At 65.5% G+C, this 17,451-nt stretch overlaps 4 protein-coding genes across 7 annotated transcripts in view; 3 read left to right on the forward strand and 1 right to left on the reverse strand.

Annotated features, from left to right (window-relative positions):
* The window catches only part of GNG7 (G protein subunit gamma 7), a 29,151-nt gene extending 26,455 nt beyond the window's left edge, over positions 1-2,696 (forward strand). For all 4 annotated transcript variants that reach the window (XM_085211844.1, XM_085211845.1, XM_085211847.1 and 1 more), the window contains one exon: positions 563-2,696. In XM_085211844.1, coding sequence (XP_085067970.1) covers positions 563-688 — 126 coding nt within the window. In that variant the 3' untranslated portion in view covers positions 689-2,696. The remainder of the gene's footprint in view (positions 1-562) is intronic.
* A 1,767-nt stretch (positions 2,697-4,463) lies between these two features.
* Positions 4,464-6,757, reverse strand: GADD45B (growth arrest and DNA damage inducible beta). The gene is made up of 4 exons (XM_085211646.1): positions 6,540-6,757; positions 6,336-6,437; positions 5,841-6,054; positions 4,464-5,024 (listed from the first exon to the last, which is right to left on the reverse strand). The coding sequence occupies exons 1-4, from the start codon at positions 6,575-6,577 to the stop codon at positions 4,911-4,913; spliced, it is 468 nt and encodes a 155-aa protein (XP_085067772.1). The 5' UTR covers positions 6,578-6,757; the 3' UTR covers positions 4,464-4,910.
* Positions 6,758-7,402: 645 nt separating this feature from the next.
* LOC100549858 (cocaine- and amphetamine-regulated transcript protein) lies at positions 7,403-8,770 on the forward strand. Its single transcript, XM_003214071.5, has 3 exons — positions 7,403-8,070; positions 8,286-8,405; positions 8,481-8,770. The coding sequence occupies exons 1-3, from the start codon at positions 7,957-7,959 to the stop codon at positions 8,586-8,588; spliced, it is 342 nt and encodes a 113-aa protein (XP_003214119.2). The 5' UTR covers positions 7,403-7,956; the 3' UTR covers positions 8,589-8,770.
* A 469-nt stretch (positions 8,771-9,239) lies between these two features.
* Positions 9,240-17,101, forward strand: MAP1S (microtubule associated protein 1S). The gene is given in 8 exon segments (XM_085211647.1): positions 9,240-9,434; positions 10,560-10,661; positions 11,464-11,546; positions 11,637-11,777; positions 12,098-12,638; positions 12,641-15,217; positions 15,314-15,531; positions 15,744-17,101. Coding segments are annotated over 8 exon segments (3,951 nt in total). The 5' UTR covers positions 9,240-9,301; the 3' UTR covers positions 15,900-17,101.
* Positions 17,102-17,451: the final 350 nt, after the last annotated feature.

The raw sequence follows: 17,451 nt of genomic DNA on the forward strand, positions 1-17,451 counted from the left end.
GCACAGGGACCCCCATAGCACAGAGACCCCTATAGACCCCCATGGTGGGGGGACTCCCATAGAACAGAGGCCTCTATGGACCCCCATGGAGGGGACCCCCTCATAGCACAGGGATCCCTACAGACCCTCATAGAGGAGGACCCCCAGAGCACAGGGATCCCTACAGACCCCCATAGAGGGGGCGTCTCCATAGCACATGGACCCCTATGGACCCCCATAGCACAGGGACCCCCATAGCACAGAGACCCCTATAGACCCCCATGGTGGGGGGACTCCCATAGAACAGAGGCCTCTATGGACCCCCATGGAAGGGACCCCCTCATAGCACAGGGATCCCTACAGACCCTCATAAAGGAGGACCCCCAGAGCACAGGGATCCCTACTGACCCCCATAGAGGGGTGCACCTGAACTGCAATAGGCACAGCCATAGGAATCAGCCTCTGAGAGCCACGCAGCCCCCATCCCTCACATCGGGGGTGGTTTTCTTCTTTCCTTTTTCATCCCTCACCATCAGGACAACCCCTCCGACCCCCCTCACTCACCCTCTCCGCTCCCTTCCAGGTCTCCAAAGCCTCTTCGGAGCTGATGAATTACTGTGAGCAGCATGCCCGGAGCGACCCTCTGCTGGTGGGGGTGCCAGCCTCCGAGAACCCCTTTAAGGACAAAAAGCCCTGCACCATCCTATAGCCACCCCAGCTGCAGTTTGTGCCCCCCAGGCAGGGCCAGGCCGGACCCGCTGGCACCGCACAGCGCCGAGGGGTAACAGCAAAACATCGACTGCAGCGCTTCCATCCGTGGGCACTGCGGGTTGGGGTGGTGGTGGAGGGTGCTGAGCCGAGGGGGTGAACATTTCCAAGTAACACAAAAGAAATAAAAAGGGGTTGGGGGTGGGAGGGAGGGGTTGGTTTTAAAAGCGGCGGTGGGGTTGGGGGAGGAAGGAAGGGTTTGGTGTGGAGGTGGATGGGCGAGCGGGGCAAAGGGAGCGCGGAGCAGAGCCGTGAGTGTGGGTCTGGGTGTGGGTCTGGGTGTGGGTCCGGGTGTGGGTCTGAGCCCCTCTGTCCACAGCGAAGGCATTGGGGGATGCAGCCGTGGAGGGGGTGAGCGCTGCTGTGTAGGAAATGGGGCTAAAACCCCCCCTGACAAAGCGCCCCAAAACACAGCTCTATAAATCGCAACGAGGAAACGGGGAGCTGGGGGGACGTGGGGGGGGGGCAGGGCTGGGGGGCACTGGGTGCAGCTCCTGGGCTCCCCCCTGGCTGAGTGCATCCCAGCCCCACATCACCCCACGTCGCCCCACATCCACAGCCCTGGCTCTGCCCCCCCCCCACCTCCTCCAACCCCCATTGCTGAGCTCTGACCGCCAGCCCCACTGCTCCAGGTTGTGCCGCAGTGGTGCGTTTCTCTTTTTGAGGAAGGAGTTTCCTCTGTCCTTAATCTAGTACAGTTCCAGCCTTATTTTTCTACTCCAGATTGCTGATTCTTCCTCTATGTTAGAGACCAGTGCATGGTGCTATAGCTGGCGGATCGGGGGCAGCGAGCAGCTCCGTGCCCCCCCACAGCCCTGCCTGCCCCACGCCTGCCAACAGTGCTCTGCCCAGGGGGGTCCAGGAGAGTCTGTATGGGTCCTTGTGGGTCTGTGGGTCTGTATGGGTCCATGTGAGTCCATATGGATCTGTGTGGGTCCGTGGGTCCTTTTGGGTCCATATGGGTCCATATGAGTCCATATGAGTCCCCATGGGTCTGTGTGGGTCCATGGGTCCATTTGGGTCCATGTGAGTCCCTATGGGTCTGTGTGGGTCCGTGGGTCCATTTGGGTCCAGGTGATCCATGTGGATTTGTGCAGATCTACCTGGATCCAGGTGAGTCCCCATGGGCCCATGTGGATCCAGGTGAGTCCCTATGGGTCTGTGGGATCCCATATGGGCCCATATGTGTCTGTGGGGTCCATATAGGTCCCTGTGCATCCCTGAGGTTCCAATCCCTGCTGCACACCCGCTGGTCACATCCCCACAGAGCCGCTGCCCCATTGCTGTGCTGGGGGCTGCATTGGTGACAGCAGTGATGTGGGGCAGGGCTGGGGCTGCTGGGGGGCTGGCGGTGTCTCCTCACGAGGTGAGAAAACCCCCAAACTCCTTTTTTTTTTTTCCCCCTTGTTTTTAATCTTTGTTGTTTTTTTTTTGCCCATCTCTCGGGTGGGCGCTGATCGTTCTGCAGACCTTTTTCTATCGCCTGGGTCGGAGCGAGGGACCCGAGGGCTGCTTTGTGTTGGTGAATGCATTTGCCAAAAAGGAAAACAACAACAGAAAGTCACATTTTGGGGCCTTTTTCAGCGCTCACAGCGCTGCCCTCCACGCAGAGCCGTAAATAGGGCCGGGGGGGGGGATAACAAAGAAGGGGGGGATTCCCTCCGCTGAGCGCTGATGAAGTCCTCTTTAAGACTTAAAGATAACAAATTTACTCCATGGGAAGAATCCCCGCCCCATCTCCACGCTCTTTGATTTCTCTCTGCTCTGTGATTCTCATTTGCCAAAGTCTGCCGTTGGTGTCCTGTGCCATCGGTGGACGGGGGGGTGGGAGGTGGGGGGGGGTTCTCCTGCTGTGTGCCATAGAGCGATGTGCTGCCGTGTGGAGCATCTCGTGGAATCGTCGTTCAGAAGTGAAATTGATAACACAATAAATGCTCACTTTTCATTTTGCCACGGGTCCTCCGTACAGCATGGGGGTGGGGAGGGATGGAGATGGGGATGGGGATGGGATGGGGTGGGGTGGGGTGGGATGGGATGGGATGGGATGGGATGGGATGGGATGGGGATGGGATGGGATGGGGTGGGGTGGGATGGGATGGGATGGGATGGGATGGGATGGGATGGGATGGGATGGGGTGGGATGGGGATGGGATGGGATGGGATGGGATGGGGATGGGGATGGGATGGGGATGGGATGGGATGGGATGGGATGGGGTGGGGTGGGGTGGGGATGGGATGGGATGGGATGGGATGGGATGGGATGGGATGGGATGGGATGGGGGTGGGGTGGGGTGGGGTGGGGTGGGATGGGGGTGGGATGGGATGGGATGGGATGGGATGGGATGGGATGGGATGGGATGGGGTGGGATGGGGTGGGGTGGGGTGGGGTGGGGTGGGGTGGGGTGGGGATGGGATGGGATGGGATGGGATGGGATGGGATGGGATGGGATGGGGATGGGGTGGGGTGGGGTGGGGTGGGGGTGGGGGCACTGCGGGAACCCAACGGAGGAGTCCCCGGAGGGTCGGGCAGCGCTGTGATGCGGGTCGTGCCGCTGCCCCACCGACGGCCAGGTGGCACCGCCTGCCCTCGGGTCACCGCTCCGGTTGGGTTCGGCTCCGCACCGCCGCGTCCCGTTCCGGAGTGGGGGCGGCCGCTTCCCTTCCTCCTCCCCCCCTTTCCCGGCAGTGAGACCCGGGGGGGTTTCGTGTGCGGCTTTCCTGGACGGCGGCCGCACCACGGGAAGCTTTGCCGGCCGGGCTGCAGCTGCCACCGCGTGCCTGGGATGGCTGAGATGCTTCTGGGATCCCACACAGCGCCGCGGGGGCCGAGCGGGGAAGGCGAGGGGGGGAGGAGAACCCGCGGCCTCTCCGTTGCCGTCAGCCCCGGGGCTCCGTGCCTCAGTTTCCCCACTCGCAGCCCTGTTATCCCCGCCGCGTCCCGCACCGCTCCGCCCGGAGCTGCGGGAGAAGCGCTGCGGGTCCCCGCCGGGTCGATGACTCAGCGCTGCCCGACGCCGCGCGTTGATGACGGGGTTCGGGAACGGCCGCCCCGCACGGGGGGTCACCGGGACTCCGCGTGGCGCTGACTCAGCTCTGCGATGAGTTTGGGGGTGCTCAGCCCCTCCCCCATCCCGCAATGCCGCTGCGATGTGGGACACCTCGAGCGGGACGGGGAGGGCAATGTCCCCATCGGTGGCATCGCTGCCCCACCGCTGAGTCCCCTGCAGGGACACTGCGTCCCTGTGCACGCAGCGGGGTCAGGTGCATGCACGCACGTCATGCGCACACGTGCATCGTTCACATGCATTTGTATGGTGCATGCACTGCATACCTGAGCAGCTGCAGGCTGCCCCGAGCTCCTTACTGCCTCAGTTTCCCCAACGGAGAGGTGCTCCCCACCCTCCAAGAGGGCAGCACAGGGTGCTGCCAACACCCCGGAGGGGTTGTGGCTGTGGGGACCCCCTTCTCCCACATCCCCAGGGCTTGGGGAGGGAGTGCTGAGGGTGGGGGGATTCCAGGTGGGAGGGCTCTGTGGGTGGGGGATTCCTTAGGGCACCTCGGTGTGGGATTTCCCAGCCCTGTGTTGTGGTGGGGACCCCCCCGCCTCCATCCCCACCCCAAAACCACGCGCTGGGGGGGAAATGAGACAGCAGAGGTGCCACCCCCCCTCCCACCTCCACCCACACGGTGTGGGAAGGGATGAACACAAACAGCAGTGAGGTTAGAAAATTTATTGGAGAAAAAAACAAAACAAAACCAAAAGTTGTTCTGCAATCAGTACAAGAATAAACTCTGTGGTGGGTTCGGGTCAGGGTCTCCCCAGTGGCTCGAGTGCAAAAATAAACCAAAAACAGTGTCACATGTCCGTCCATGTCACCACCGCTGCGCCGTCCCAGGATGAAGTTCAGCTGAATCTGTCCTCCTCCATCACCAAAGGGAGCGAGCGCTCCGTGGGCACTCACAGGGACCCCCAAAACGGGACCCCCCAAAACGGGATCTGTGTGCCCCACGGCTGCCCTGGGCTCAGCCCCACAGCTGTGCCCACCGCTGCGCCGGGCGCTCTGCGTTCCTCTCCAGTTGGACAGAAAAATCCCTGTCTGTGCTCGGGGCGCTGGGGCGGCTCTGTGCTCCCCGCAGCTCTGCTCTCCATCCCGGCGCTGAGCTCAGCGCTCCTGCAGCCGCACCACCGGCACCCATTGGTTGCGGTCGCGGCTCTCGGCGCAGTAATTCGCCACCTCGGCCAAACCGTGGCTCTGCCAGGCGTCTGCGTGGGGCATCTGGGGAGAGAGCAGAGAGTTGGCACAATGCACAGCTGGGAAGGGATGGTGGCATGGGGATGGTGTGACAGGAGGGGTGGCGGCGGTGCATGGAGCGGTGATGGCACAGAGCGTGGCCGTGGCACAGGGACACCACGTGGCACAATGATGTGACCGTGGCACAGCAAGGGCATTGTCATGGCACAGTGACACCACAACATAAAGTGTGGCAATGGCATCGTGGCCCTGTGACACCATGATGGGACACGGCACCGCCATGGCACAGCAATGGCGTTGTCGTGGCACAGCGATGCCTTGGCACGGTGACATGACCGTGGCACAGCAATGGCACTGTGACACCAGGGCACAAGGTGAGGCGATGGAATTGCGGCACTGTGACACCATGATGGGACATGGCACAGTGACAGCATCGTCATGGCACCATGAATTGGTGATGGCACCAGTGTTGCACAAAGCACACAGCGACTCCGAGGCACAAAGTGCGGCAATGGCATCGTGGCACTGTGACACCAAAATGGGACATGGCAAAGCAACGGCACCGTCACAGCACAATGGCACAGCGATGGCACAAAGCGTGGCAATGCCATCACAGCACCGTGACACCACAAAGGGACGTGGCACAACGATGGCATTGCAACGGCACCGTCAGGGCACGACGACACCGTGGCACGACGACGTCACCGCGGTGCAACAGCAGCACAAGATGCAATCGTGGCACGACAGCAGCAGCACGGTGCCACTCCTGGCACTCATCCCCACACCCACATGACTCAGAACAACCCACGTCACCCCCCCCCCACGTCACCCCGTGCTCACCGTGACCAGCAGGCAATGCAAATCGCGAGGCTCAGCTCCCGGCGCCGGTTCTCCCAGCACAGCCGCCAGACGCCGCATGCCGGCCACGCGCACGATGTGGATGTCATTGTCACAACAGAAGGCCTGGATCAGCGTGAAGTGGATCTGCAGGGCGATGTCACCTTCGTCCTCCTCGTCGGTGGCCAACACGCACAGCACGACGCTGTCGGGGTCCCTATGGGGACGGGGGGGGGGGGGCGTTACAAGGACGCATGTGATGCGGCCCCCCCCGAGCTCAGCAGTCCCCACCCGCATCGTACACACAGACAGGGGGGTGCGCAGCCCCCCCAGCCCCAAATGAACCCCCCCACCCGCACACACACAACCCACCTCCCGTCCTCACATGGAGCCGCCACCCCCCGTTCCCCCACGCGCCCCGCACACCCCATCGCCCGCATTAAACGCGCCGACCTCCCCCCTTAACTGACCCCCCCCCGCCTTGCTCCCCACACTTACGCGTTCAGCAGCTTGGCGGCCTCGTAGACCCCCACGCTGAGCCGGGCGCTGCGCTGCGCCGCTGCCAACAGCCGCTCCACCGCCGCTCCCACCGCGCGCATCCTGCGGGGCACAGCGCCATCAGTGCGGGGCTCAGCAGCGCCGGCGGCACCGCGTCCCGTCCCGTCCCGTCCCTCACCCCGCACCGCAGCGCCCCGCACCCACCTGGGGCTGTCGTACGGCAGCAGCTCCTCCAGGGTCATATCGCGATATAATCCAAAGGATGGCACAGAAGCCCTACGAGCGGTAATCCGAGCGGCGGGGCTGCCGCTATCACAGCTTCTCAGTAGCGATATCTTCTGTCGCGATCGCCTCTGCCGCGATAACCACGCTCCGTTCCGCTCCGCGATCGCTCTGAGCCGCCTCGCGCTCCGCCGCCGCCTTTTATACCCCCCGGCGCGCACCGCCCCCGCTCATCCCATTGGCTGTGCGCGTAGGGAGCGGCGCGGTGATTGGTGCGCGGCGCGGGGATCCCACGTGGGGTGCGCGTGGGAGCGGGGAAACCCCCGCCCCGAAACTGTCTCCCCCCCCAACTCCCCCCCCCCCGGTTCTCCCCGTCTCAACCCAGAGGAGCGGGACCTGCGGGGGCTGCGCAGCGCATTGGAGCCGTGCAGAGGGGGGCACACAGGGGTGGGGGGCTTCGTCCCGGGGGGCGCTCCGTGCATTGAGGGGGGCGCCCCCCCTCCCCGCGCCTTTGGCGCCCCCTGGCGGCAGGAGATCCTGGCTGCGTCAGTCCTCCCGCAATACCCGCCAGCAAGGGGCGCCGGCGGCACGCGACGCTCTGCCCACCGCTCGTTGCTCCCGCGAAGCCCGTTGGGAAATGGAGGCGCGGCGCCCCGCCCCTTCCGCTTTGTGGGCGGTGTGGACTGCGTTACCCAGGGGGCACCGCGCGGAGAGGGGGCGGTGATTGGGGTCACGTGTGGAGCGGCCGAGCCGCGGGGAGCCGAGGGCTTCGGCTTAACCAGCGTGGGTCTCGAGGAGGGGGGCCGTGGGGTGGGACCTCCATCCGCTCCAGGGCTGCGGGCGGTGGGACCCCGCATCCCCAGGGGGGGATGGGGGACTTGGAGGGGTCCTGGCAGCTCAGCGCAGCCCCTCTGGGGGGCACACGGATGGGGGGTGAGGGGTCGGAGCCCTCCTGGGGCTGTCCGTCCATCTGTCCGTCCATCCCTGCAGCTTCTTTGGAATAAAAGCGGTTTGTGAGACATGTAGCAGCGCTGGGGGGGGTCCTTCCTGCCTCCTCCCGCAGCCCCCGGGATGTGCAGCCTCCCTCCCCCCCCCGCCCCGCAGCCGTGTTTGCTCAGGGAATTGGCCTCGGGCTGCACACGGTGCTGACGTCCGTTCTGTGGCTCATACACATCCCAGGGGATGGCACTGCAGGGATGGCTCCCCTCGGTCACCGTAGAGGTTGTGTTGGGAGGGGGGACACCCAGACTATGAGTGGGGAGGGAGAGCCCCGCAGACGGGTTGTGCCTCCCTGCCTGCGTCAGTGGGTGTTTGCCCACCACCCACGGGCTGTTGGAGGGGGGGGGGAATAAAGGCAGCTGAGCCCCGCGACGGGGATGATGGATGCTGCAGTGGGAAGATGGGCACTGCGTGGCTCTGCCTGTTCTGCGCAGCCAGCGCCAGCCTCGTCCCGCTGGGCACTGGGGGGGAACAACGGCTGTGGGCAGCCCCACGTCGAGAGGAGCCGGAGCTGGTAGGGGGCTGAGGGGGGTCCCTGCTACGTGCACCCCTCGTTGGGGTGGCTGGGAAGTTCCCAGGGTTTTTAGGAGGGGGTCCCTGGTTGCTTTTCTGCGTTGGAGTCTGGGCGCTTTTTGGGGCTTATCTCAGCACTCGTGTTAGAAAAGGGATATCCAGTGAGATGCGGGAATTGGCAGCTTTCACCTGTTTGTTCTCTCTCTGCTCACGGAGCTCCTGCCCCGCGGGGTCGATGCCAGAGGTGCCGGCGTTGAGGCGCTGCAAGAGGTGCTGGAGAAGCTGCGGAGCCGGGAGCTGCCGCCGACGGCCAAGAAGCCGGGCAGGGTGCCCTCGGTAGGGCCGGGCGCTGGGGGGCACCGGGCACTGGGGGGGCACCCAGGCCCTATGGTGACGGCTCCTGTCTCTCAGTGCCAGCTCGGGGAGCCTTGTGCTGTGCGGGTGGGGGCTCGCTTTGGAAAGCGCTGCAGCTGCCCCCCCGGCACCTCCTGCAACCTCTACATCCTGCGGTGCTCCTAAGGGCTGGGGACAACACGGATGCTGCCGTCTGCTGGGACGCTGCTGGCTCAGGCTGTGCCATGTGGCGTGGAATGGGAGCCACGGGCCCCGGCCCCCTCCCCACACGGAGACGCACTCCTCTCCCCCGATCTGAGTGCCTTCGCAAACCCCCGGGGGCCGCATTAAACCTCTTTGGACACGTGGCTGCCGCGTGCTTTGCTCTTTGGGGGTTTCTGTGATGCCACCTCGGCTGTGAGCGAGCCGTGGGGTGGAAACGGTGGGGATGTGATGGGGCCGTGCTCCATCCTCCAACAGATCGCGTTGCTCACGCTTTCACTGCACGGCACTGCGCAGCTCAGACTGCCCAGGGGCTGCAGCGCATCGCACAGCCCTGCACGGTGCCGTACGGCACAGCCCCGCACAGCTCTGCATCCAGCAGCCCTACGCAGCGCTCCGGCAGCTGCATCGCACTCCCCAGCTGTACCCCACACTTCATCTCCGCACTGCATCGCATCCACACCGCACGGCACTGCAGCGTAGCGCCGGACCCCACCCGGCGGCCCCACCCCGCCATCGCCCCTTTAAGCCCTCCCCTCCCGCCGCGCCCCCTCCTTCCTCTCTCCCCGCGCCTCGCCCTCCCATTGGCCGTCGGTGACATCAGTGGGCGGGGCTCGGAGGCGGTGACGCAGAGGGGGCGTGGCCTGAGGGCGGCGCGGCTGCGGGGGGCGCCGAAGATGGCGGCGGCGGCGGCGGCGGCTCCTCCCGGTCCCGCCGCGGGGCCGCGCCGCTTCTCGCTGCTGGCGATCGTGGGCGGCGGCTGCCACCGGCCCGGGCTGCTGGCGGCCGCGCTGCAGCAGCTGGAGCGAGGTGAGCCCCGGCCTCGTGGCCTCGCGTCGCGGCCCCCCCACGGCTCCGGCCCCGACGCCGGATCGGCCGCGCTCCGCCCGCCCCGGGCCCGAGGAGGGGGGAGGAGGGAGGGGATCCTCGGGGCGGGGTCCCGGCGGGCCGCGGTGGTCCCTGGGGGATGCCGCCTCCCCGGCGTCGGTTCCTGCCCGTCGTCGGTGGATCTGCCCCGCCGTCTGTTCCGCACCCCCGCCTTCCGCCCCCCTCTCCCGTCCCTCCCGCAGTCCGTCCGTCCTCCCCGTGGGCGCTCGGGATCTGCCCCAAATCCCCGAGATTTGGCCCCGTTTTTGTCCCTGCCATCTGCCCCATCTCCTGCCCCGCTCCGCTCCCATCTCTGTCCCCGGGGACCCCTTTGTGCAGGGACGGATGTTTGTGGGGGGGTCTCAGCTCCTCCATCGCCCCCGGCCCGGAGCCGTGGCACCGCGGTGCCCCGCGCTGTGGACACCCACGTGCCGCCACGGGGGGACCAAAGCCGCAGTGATGGGGAACCACTGGAGAACGGCTCCGGCAGCCCTTTGTGCAACCCCACACCGCGGCTCCTTGCGCCATCGGCAGCCGTTAGCGGGCAGTGATGGTGGTGGCAGCCCCTCCCCCCCGCCCGCCCCCCTCCGAGAGCCTCATGAGAGATAGAGCTCATCTGCGCAGCCAATCGTTGGGGCTGCACTGGGCTGGGGGCTTCCGTCCCCTGGCAGCACTCACCCCAGCACCGCTAATTCCATTAATTAGCACCGCCTTTCAGGAGGCGCTGGGAAGGTGCTGCCGTAGCCTCGGGGTTTGGGTTTGGGTTGGCAGAGGTGGTGTGGCTGTGAGTCACAGCATCATCACAGCACACGGCACACGCCGGCGGTGCCACCCTCACACCCAGGTCCCCACGCTGTCCCCAACCCCACGCTGTCCCCAACCCCACGCTGTCCCCAACCCCACGCTGTCCCCGTCCCTGCAGCGTGGGGCTGGATGGCAGTGCTGATGCAAACCGTGGTTGGGTGGCAGCATGGCTGTGTGTGAGCCATGGAGGGGTGAGGAGTGGGGGCAGAGGGGCTCTGTCACCTGCGACGTGCGTGGGGACAGCAGGCACTGCCCACCCTGCAGGCATCCGCTCCTGGGACATCGACCTCACCTCCTGCAACCTGGATGAGCAGCTGAAGCTCTTCGTCTCCCGCCACTCCGCCACCTTTTCCAGCATTGTCAAAGGTACTGAGGTGGCACTCGGAGTTGGGGACAGTGCTGTGCTGGGGCTGAGCGTCAGCGCACGTCGGCGTGGTCCTCACCTGACCCCATGGCAGTGATTAATTCATGTGTCTCCTGAGGGGATGGGATGAGATGGGATGAGATGAGATGAGATGCTCTTTGCTGCGCAAACATTTCGCTGCTTCTGGAAAAGGGATTTGGGGAGGAGGTGGTGACAACCAGCAGAGTCATGGGGATGGAGGCCAGTGCTGGGGGGGGAAGGGGGGTTGCAAGTCTGTACCCCCATCCTAGACACCCCTGGCTGCTGCTTGGGGTTGAGCCCCGTGATTCCCACGTGGAAAGCTGCTTCCTGCACCAACAGCCACATTCCTCCCCCCAGGGCAGATGCTGGTGGGGATGTGTGGTCACTGTGGTGCCGGCATGTCTCGTCCCATGGGTGCTTGCAGCTCGCCACCCCCTGATGGGGACGGGGTACCCCGTGTCCCCTTTGTGTTTGGCTCCTGGGGGCAGTGGGTTTCTGCCTGAAGCCCGCAGCCTGTGAGGAACCTCTGGGGGACAGCAGGGCAGCCCCAGCCTGGCTGCTCCCTTTCCTCCTCTCCCTGCAGCAGGAAGGAGATGGGAAGTGCAGCGGATCCCCCGCTGTCCTGGCCGGCAGCTGTCCCTCTTCCGTAGGGGAAGTGAACAGGTTCTGTCCCCATCCTGGCCATGTTTGTGTCACCCCCTGATCCACACACAGCCTGGGGGGGAGGTCCTCAGGTTCCTGCCACGTTTGGGGAAGGATGGGTGGCAGCTGCTGTCCCCGCAGGTCAGCGGACCCTGCATCACCGCGGCGATGTGCTGGAGACCCTGGTGCTGCTCAACCCCTCAGACAAGTCCCTGTGTGACGAGGTGAGCAGGGAGGGGGGCACATGAGGTACGTGAGGGGGGGTGGGGGGCAGCATCCTCACGTGTCCTCACACCCCCTCTCGGCCCCTGCAGCTGCGCAACCTCATCACGGATGTGTCGCAGCACAAGCTGCTGGTGTTTGCGGGGCCCTGCGTGGAGGAGACAGGCGAGCTGATGCTGCAGACTGGCTGCTTCTCGCTGCGGGACTTCATCCAGATCTTCACTGACAAGGAGGTGCGGGGCTGGGCTGTGGGGAGGCACTGTCTGCTCACGTCTGCAGCGTCTCAGCCGAGCGAGCGGAGCTGTCTGTGCTGTGGGCGCATCCCTCCCTCTGCTGCGTGAGGCTGGTGGGGGAGGTGGCTGCATTCTGATCCCCCAGTACAGGAGACTGGGGGCCACGGTGACAGCTGGGTGTGAGGCAGGGCTATGAGAGGGCCCAGAGATTGCAGGCAAGGGGTGCACGGCGCGTGCCTGGAAGGGAGCTGCCCCGTGCGGAGGGACCCTGGGTGCCGTGTGGTGTGAATGGGGCCCTGCCTGAAGCTCTCCCCTCACAGGTCGGGGAGATCCTGAGCTCTGCGGACCCCTCAGCCAAGGCCAGGCTGACCATCAGCTGCCCCGACTTCGGGGAGTGGAAGGACTCGGGCTTGGACAATCACAACCTGCAGGACTTCATTGAGCTGCGCTACAACCCCGGCTGCATCCTACCCGAGATGGAGGGGCTGGAGGAGTTCATGGAGTACCTCTCGGAGTCGTTGGAGCCCCAGTCGCCCTTCGACCTCCTGGAGCCCCCCACCATGGTGGGTTTCCTCAAGCTCTCCAAGCCCTGCTGCTACATCTTCCCGGGTGGGAGAGGGGACTCTGCTTTCTTCGCCGTTAACGGCTTCAACGTGCTGGTGAACGGCGGCTCCAACCCCAAATCATCCTTCTGGAAGCTGGTGCGGCACCTGGACCGCATCGACTCCATCCTGGTGACGCACGCGGGCACCGACAGCCTGCCTGGCATCAACAGCCTGCTGCAGAGGAAACTGGCCGAGCTGGAGGAGGAACCAGCCTCGCAGGGTTCGCAGGGCAACGGCGACTGGGCCCGCAACCTCATCTCCCCGAGCTGGGCGTCGTCTTCCTCAACGCCTCCGAGAAGCTGAAGGCCATCGAGGGCAACTCACGGGTGCTGAAGAGCTGTGATGAGGCGGCGCTGACGCTGCACTACTTGGAGAAGTTGGGCATCCGCCCCAACCCGCTGGCACGGGATAGCAGCCCCCGCGTGGAGCCCACCGTCCTCTTCCAGAAGATGGGAGTGGGACGGTTGGACATGTACGTGCTGAACCCGGTGCGGGGCACCAAGGAGCTGGAGTTCCTCCTGCAGCATTGGTCGGGGAATGGGTACCCTGAGGAGCAGGAGCTGCCGTTGCAGTGCCTGACCTCGGTGTGCGCCCTGCTGGTCTGGCACCCCGTCAGCCCTGCCGAAAAGATCATCCGTGTCCTCTTCCCCGGCTGCACGCCCCAGGGGCGCATTCTGGAGGGGCTGGAGAAGGTGAAGCACCTGGAGTTCCTCAAGCAGCCCGTGGTCACCAAGAATGACTTGAAGGGCCCTCAACCTGACAAGCAGCTGAAGCAGAGGAGGACGGAGAGCAAGGAGAGTTTGGCGTCTGCCTCCAAGCTCAGCCTGGTGGATGCTGGGGTGCCCAAGGAGAAGGCTCTGAAAACGGTGGAGAGGAAGGAAGCGAAGGTGGGGACCAAGGAAAAGCCAAAGGCACTGGGGGAGGCGGCCAGAGCAGGGTCAGAGGAGGAGAAGGCCAAACTTGCCAAGCCGGACTCCTCTGCGGAGAAGCTGAAGGCAGAGGCGAAGCCGAAGGTGAACAAAGAGAAGGCAGTGCCCAAGAAGGAACCCGTGCCCCGCAAGGAGGAGAAGAAACCACCGAAGAAGGAGGAGAGCACTGAAGGGAAGCTGGAACCAAAGAAGGAGGTGAAGGCTGTGAAGAAGGACGTGAAGGCAGAGACACTGCGGAAGGACACAAAGGACAGCAAGGCTGAGCCCAAGGCTGCTGCAAAGCCCCCAGCACGGAAGACGCCGGTGCCTGACGCCCGCAAACCTCTGGCCAAGGCTGGCAGCATCAAGAGAGCCGCCACCCTGAAGAAGGAGCCAGAGAAACCCAAGGCCAAAGGCGGCAAGGAGCTGGGCAGCAAGAGAGAGCCGGGGCCAACGGAGGGCTCCAAGCCTTCTTCCCCTGAAGACATGGCGCTGGATGCTGAGGGGAGGAGGAGGAAGGAGGAGTCGCTGGATGAAGGCATCACCATGGCTGAGAGCGAGCTGGAGCCATCGCCGCTGGAGAACGGAGGGGCCGGGAGGGGGTCGGAGCCGAGCTGTGTGGAGAACGGCATGGAGGACCCCGAGAGCCCCCAGCGCTTCCGCTACCCCGAGGGCAGCCCCTGGAGGGCCGTCGGCCCCCCATCACCATTGGCAAAGACCCCCAGGAGCGAGCGCAGCGTCAACTTCGACCTGACGCCCACCGGGCTGCTGCCCCCCGGCCCCGAGGGTAGCGAGGACCCATGTGGCAGCTCCGAGGAGAAGACCCTGGAGATGATGTCCCCGGGCAGCTCGGGGCCCGCCAGCGCCGGGCACACTCCGTTCCATCAGTCGCCGGTGGAGGACGGCGCTGAGGATCCTGGTGCCAACGCTCAGCCCAACCCCTGGGCGCCTAACAGAGCCCCGCAGGACGGCAGTGAGAAGCAGGCAGGCTGCCTGTCCCTCAGCCCCTTCAAGGACGACGTCCCCGACGTGTCTCCCACCGTCACCACCCCCTCGCTGCCGGCCGAGGTTGGCTCCCCTCACTCCACCGAGGTGGACGAGTCGCTGTCGGTGTCTTTCGAGCAGGTGCTGCCGCCGGTCAGCGAGTCCCCGCAGGAGGAGAGCATGCGGCCCCGCGCCACGCCGGAGCCCGACCCTGCCAAGGGGGGGGGGCTGTCGCTGCCACTACGGCCCTGCCACCACCCGCATCCCCCCCCGGCTCCGCGCCACGGCCGCCGCTCCGATTCGCCCCACGACGTGGACCTGTGCCTGGTGTCCCCCTGTGAGTTCGAGCACCCCAAAGCCGGCCGCTCGCCCGCCGTCAGCCCCCGCGACCTGTCGGACAGCGATCCCTCGCAGGAGCTGCAGCCCCCAGCCCCGCACCGCGGCCGGGCCCCCCCGCAGCCCGTGGGCGAGACGCCCCCCACCTCGGTCAGCGAGTCGCTGCCCACCCTCTCCGACTCCGACGTGCCCCCCGCCACCGAGGACTGCCCCTCTCTGCTGGCCGACGGACTGGAGTCGGATGAGGACTCAGAGCAGCCTCACCGCGGCCCCCCCAGGGCCCGCGACCCGTTGCCAGCCCCCATGAAGGACCCCTGCCCCCTCCCCGCCCAGCCCGGCATCTGCATGGTGGACCCCGAGGCGCTGCCCAAGAAGGAGCCCCTCCTCAGCAAGGCCAAGCGCGCCCCATCCCGTGTGGGCACGGTGCCCGCCGCCCCCAAACCCGACACCCCTAAAGCCGCCAGCCTGGCCCCTAAGGGCAGGGGTCCCACTGGGGACAAAGCCCGGCTGCCCCCCGGGGACAAGAAAGGCCCCCCCAGCGGCACAGGGACCATGCGCAGCGCTGGAGCCAGAGCAGCAGTGGGAGCCGGACGGGCATCCCCAGCAGGTATGGGGCTGGGAGCTGGGGAGGGGGTCACGGGGGTGGGGGATATTTGGGGATGGGGGGAGGGCCGTCTGCATCGCCACCTCTCCATCCCCACAGGCTCACGGGCTGCAGCCCCCCAGGGCCCCCCAGTGTACGTGGACCTGGCGTATCTGCCCGGCTCGTGGAGCGCCCGCACGGTGGATGAGGAATTCTTCCGCCGCGTCCGCTCCCTGTGCTACGTGGTGAGTGGTGACGACCACCTGAAGGAGGGGGTCCTGAGGCCCATCCTGGATGCGCTGCTGGCCGGCAAACACCAGTGGGGCATCGACACTCAGGTGAGACCCACCCCCCCATCCCCTATCTGCAATTAGATGGGGAACGCATGGGATTGAGCATCGCCCCCAGACCCCCGAAAGAAAGGCAATGCGTGGGATGGAGCGTTGCTAACACTCAGCAATAGCACCCATTTCCCCCCCCCCCTTATTTTTCCCATGGGTGCTGCTCTGGGGGTTGCAGTGGTGATGCGGTGCTGTTGCTGTCCCTGCAGGTGACGCTGATCCCCACCTTCGATTCGCTGGTGATGCACGAGTGGTACCAGGAGACCCACGAGAGGCAGCAGGAGTTGGGCATCACGGTGCTGGGCAGCAACAGCACGGTGGCCATGCAGGATGAAACCTTCCCCGCCTGCAAGGTGGAGTTCTGAGCAGGGGGGGAGGAGGGGGGCACGGTGGGCTTCATCCCCACCCTCCTCCTCCTCCTCCTCTGCACACCCCCCTCACCCCTTTCCTCCTTGCATGGTGACCGTGGGCTGCTGTGTGTTGGAGGGAAAGGAGTGGAGAGAGATGCTGAAGGGAGGGGGGTCCTGCCCCCCCCCCCCCAATCCTGGCTGGGGGTCCGGGGGTCCCACAGCACCCACAGATGCCACACGCTGCCACTCTGCACCCGGGGACGGGGGTCCGGGTGTGGAGCTCGAGCCACACTCAGTCAAACAGGGTAGAATGTTTTTTTGTCTTTTGCTGTCCCTATTCCCCCTCCCCTGCCCCCACCCTGAGAAGCCACTACTGCCCCCCACCCCGGGGCTGCTGAGGGAGCTGAGTCCATTCTAAGCACCCCATAGCTGCCCTACGGCTGTGGGGCTGCGTCGGCTGCCCCTATGGCACTACAGCACAGCTTTATCACCACCCCCTGTGTCCACACTGCCACACGCTGCAGAGAGGAGTCGGGGAGGAGGGTGTTGGGGGGGGGGGGGGGCAGGGGCTTGGCTGCACCGTCCTCACCCCCCCCGCTGCCCCCACCCATGGCATGAAGGACAAATCCCCCCCAACCCCAAGTTTGTGTCCCCTCATTGTGTCACCTCTTGTCCCCACGCAGTGTGGGCTGAGCACTGGCAGCTCATGGCACTGGTGGCACATCCCTACCTGCAGTGGGGCTGGGGGGGGCAGACCCCCCCTCCCCCCTCCCTGTGTCCCTGCAGTGAAGGCTTTGAAGGAACCCAACGCCATGAGTGGTTGTTAAGGGGATTTGGGGGGAGATCTTGGGCTCTGATGGGGGGATCAGAATGTGTGCTCACCCCCCCCCCCCCTCCTCTCCACAGCCCCGCAGGGGGGGCAAACACTAACCCGGGGGGGTTAGGGGGGGGCTCCTCCATGGTTCTTTTTGTAATGACTTTTTAAGAAAAAAAAAATGGAAAAAAAAAAAAAAAAAGAATGGAAAAAAAAAAACCAAACCAAACCCAGCGCGGTCCTGAGGGCGGTTATTTATCGGTGGGGGTCACCGTCAGCCCGCCCCCCTCCCCCTCCCCCCTTCGTGGATCTGGGGCTGTGTTGTGTGTGCGGGGGGTGAATGTCCCCACTGCAGTGCTTTATTGGATGTATCGGAACTGAGCATTAAAGAGAGGAGAGCGCCCGGCTGCTGCGTGCCTCGTGCGGGGGGGGGTGCGGGGTGGGATGGGGGCTTCAGCGGGGGGGCTGCGGGGCTGCGGTGGGGGCTGCGGGGTGGGATAGGGCAGGAGGATGGGGTGGGGGGATCTGCGTTTGGCGTGGGGGTCGTGGCGTGCTGTGGGGTGGGATGGGGGCTGCGGGTGGGAGGGGCTGCGGGGGCCGCACTTGGCGCGGGGAGGGGTCGGAGTGGGGGGGGGCTCACGGCTGCCGCGCTGCGCTGCGAAGTGAGGATGGATGCGGCGTTGCCATGGCAACCGCACCCAGCTCCGCCGCCCCCGGCCCGCGGGGGGGACGATACCCCAGCCGCCCCCGGCC

The sequence above is a fragment of the Meleagris gallopavo genome, chromosome 30 (genome assembly GCF_905368555.1).
Source record: "Meleagris gallopavo chromosome 30, MGAL_WU_HG_1.1, whole genome shotgun sequence".
Lineage (NCBI taxonomy): Eukaryota > Metazoa > Chordata > Aves > Galliformes > Phasianidae > Meleagris > Meleagris gallopavo.